A 2,113-nucleotide genomic window follows, 5' to 3' on the forward strand; every position below is an offset into this window, starting at 1 on the left:
TCCTCTACACCCCTCTCCCCACCTTCATCTCCGTTCCCCAATCTCTCTCCTCGGCCACCTCCCATCTCCGCTCCTCCTCCATCACCTCACCGCCGCCAGCGCCCAAACCCTACCCACCGATGGCCTCCCCGGCGCCGGCGTCCCCTGCGGCCGCCGCGGCCCACGCTCCTCCACCGCGCATCGGGCTCGCGGGCCTCGCCACCATGGGCCAGAACCTGGCTCTCAACATCGCCGAGAAGGGGTTCCCGATCTCCGTCTACAACCGCACCGCCGCCAAGGTGGACTCTACGCTCTCCCGCGCGCGGGACGAGGGCGCGCTGCCGGTGCTGGGCCACCGCGACCCGCGCGGGTTCGTGCTCTCGCTCGCCCGCCCGCGCACCGTCGTGCTCCTCGTCCAGGCGGGCCCCGCCGTCGACGCCACGATCCAGGCCCTCTCCCCCTACCTCGAGCCCGGCGACGCCATCGTCGACGGCGGCAACGAGTGGTACCAAAACACGGAGCGCCGCATCGAGGAGGCCGCGGCGCGCGGGATCCTGTACCTTGGGATGGGCGTGTCCGGCGGCGAGGAGGGCGCGCGGAACGGGCCCTCGCTCATGCCCGGCGGCCACGTCGATGCCTACAACAACATCAGGGACATCCTCGAGAAGGCCGCGGCGCAGACGGAAGACGGGGCGTGCGTCACCTTCGTTGGGCCCGGTGGTGCTGGCAACTTCGTTAAGATGGTGCACAACGGGATCGAGTATGGCGATATGCAGCTCATCGCTGAGGCATACGATGTGCTCCGCAGAGTTGGGGGCCTGTCCAACTCGGAGATTGCCGATGTGTTTGCGGAATGGAACAAGGGCGAGCTCGAGAGCTTCTTGGTTGAGATCACCGCGGATATATTCACCGTGGCTGACCCATTGGATGGGAGCGGCGGGGCCCTGGTTGACAAGATTCTAGACAAGACTGGGATGAAGGGGACTGGGAAATGGACGGTGCAGCAGGCCGCAGAGCTTGCAGTGGCAGCACCCACAATTGCCGCATCACTGGATGGGAGGTACTTGTCAGGGTTGAAGGATGAACGGGTTGCGGCTGCTGGGGTGCTCGAGGAAGAGGGGATGCCAGCAGGGCTGTTGGAGACGATTAATGTTGATAAGAAGGTGCTGGTGGATAGGGTCAGGCAAGCACTTTACGCCTCGAAGATTTGCAGCTATGCACAGGGCATGAATCTGCTGCGAGCCAAGAGTGTGGAGAAGGGTTGGAACCTTAACCTTGCAGAGCTTGCCAGGATTTGGAAGGGCGGATGCATTATCCGTGCGAGGTTTCTTGATAGGATCAAGAGGGCGTATGACAGAAATCCTGAGCTTGCCAATTTGATTGTTGACAGAGAGTTTGCAAGGGAGATGGTGCAGCGGCAGAATGCGTGGAGGTGGGTTGTGGCACGGGCGGTGGAGGCTGGCATTAGCACACCAGGAATGACTGCTAGCCTTTCGTACTTTGATACCTACAGATCAAGTCGATTGCCTGCAAACCTGATCCAAGCACAGAGGGATCTGTTTGGTGCACACACCTATGAGCGCATTGACTGTCCAGGTTCATTCCACACAGAATGGAACAAGCTGGCGAGGAGAAGCAATGGTGCAGCCATTTGAGGAATTGGTTGGTATTAGCAGTGCTGTTTGCTGCTCTGGGTGATTTCTCTTTGTGGGTTCTCTTTCATTTTACTATTGTTGTCTTTATGCTTCTAGATCCAAGTTGTGTACTTTGAATAATGCTGTACTGTATGGTTGGCAACTGAAGAACATTGTGTAGCTTCAGTTTTACTGTGATCTAGGTACACCCAGTTTGATACTCTTAACTTTGGTATGCAATCGCTATGATGCCTCTCAAATCCCAATGTTGTGTCTTTAAAGAGTTATCTGAAATGTGTTGAAATTACTACTAAGAGTAGTGAGTTTTGCATCATTTATCTGAAATGTGTTGAAATTGCTACTAAGGGTAGTGAGTTTTGCATCATAACCTCTCAAATCAATGGTGTCTTTGAAGAATGGTATGCCATGTGTAGAAATAATAACTACTACAGTTGTCAGGTCGTAGTGCCCCAGTATTGAAGGTAACTCATGAGTCATAT

General features: G+C 56.1%; 1 protein-coding gene across 1 annotated transcript; it reads left to right on the forward strand.

Moving 5' to 3' along the window:
* LOC136484959 (6-phosphogluconate dehydrogenase, decarboxylating 2, chloroplastic-like) lies at positions 1-1,879 on the forward strand. The gene has a single exon (XM_066481917.1). The coding sequence runs from the start codon at positions 120-122 to the stop codon at positions 1,632-1,634; it is 1,515 nt and encodes a 504-aa protein (XP_066338014.1). The 5' UTR covers positions 1-119; the 3' UTR covers positions 1,635-1,879.
* Positions 1,880-2,113: the final 234 nt, after the last annotated feature.

The sequence above is a fragment of the Miscanthus floridulus genome, chromosome 10 (assembly GCF_019320115.1).
Source record: "Miscanthus floridulus cultivar M001 chromosome 10, ASM1932011v1, whole genome shotgun sequence".
NCBI lineage: Eukaryota > Viridiplantae > Streptophyta > Magnoliopsida > Poales > Poaceae > Miscanthus > Miscanthus floridulus.

Bases quoted from the DNA above. Each gene is read 5' to 3' on its own strand.
- LOC136484959 (XM_066481917.1), top strand. From the start codon at position 120: ATGGCCTCCCCGGCGCCGGCGTCCCCTGCGGCCGCCGCGGCCCACGCT.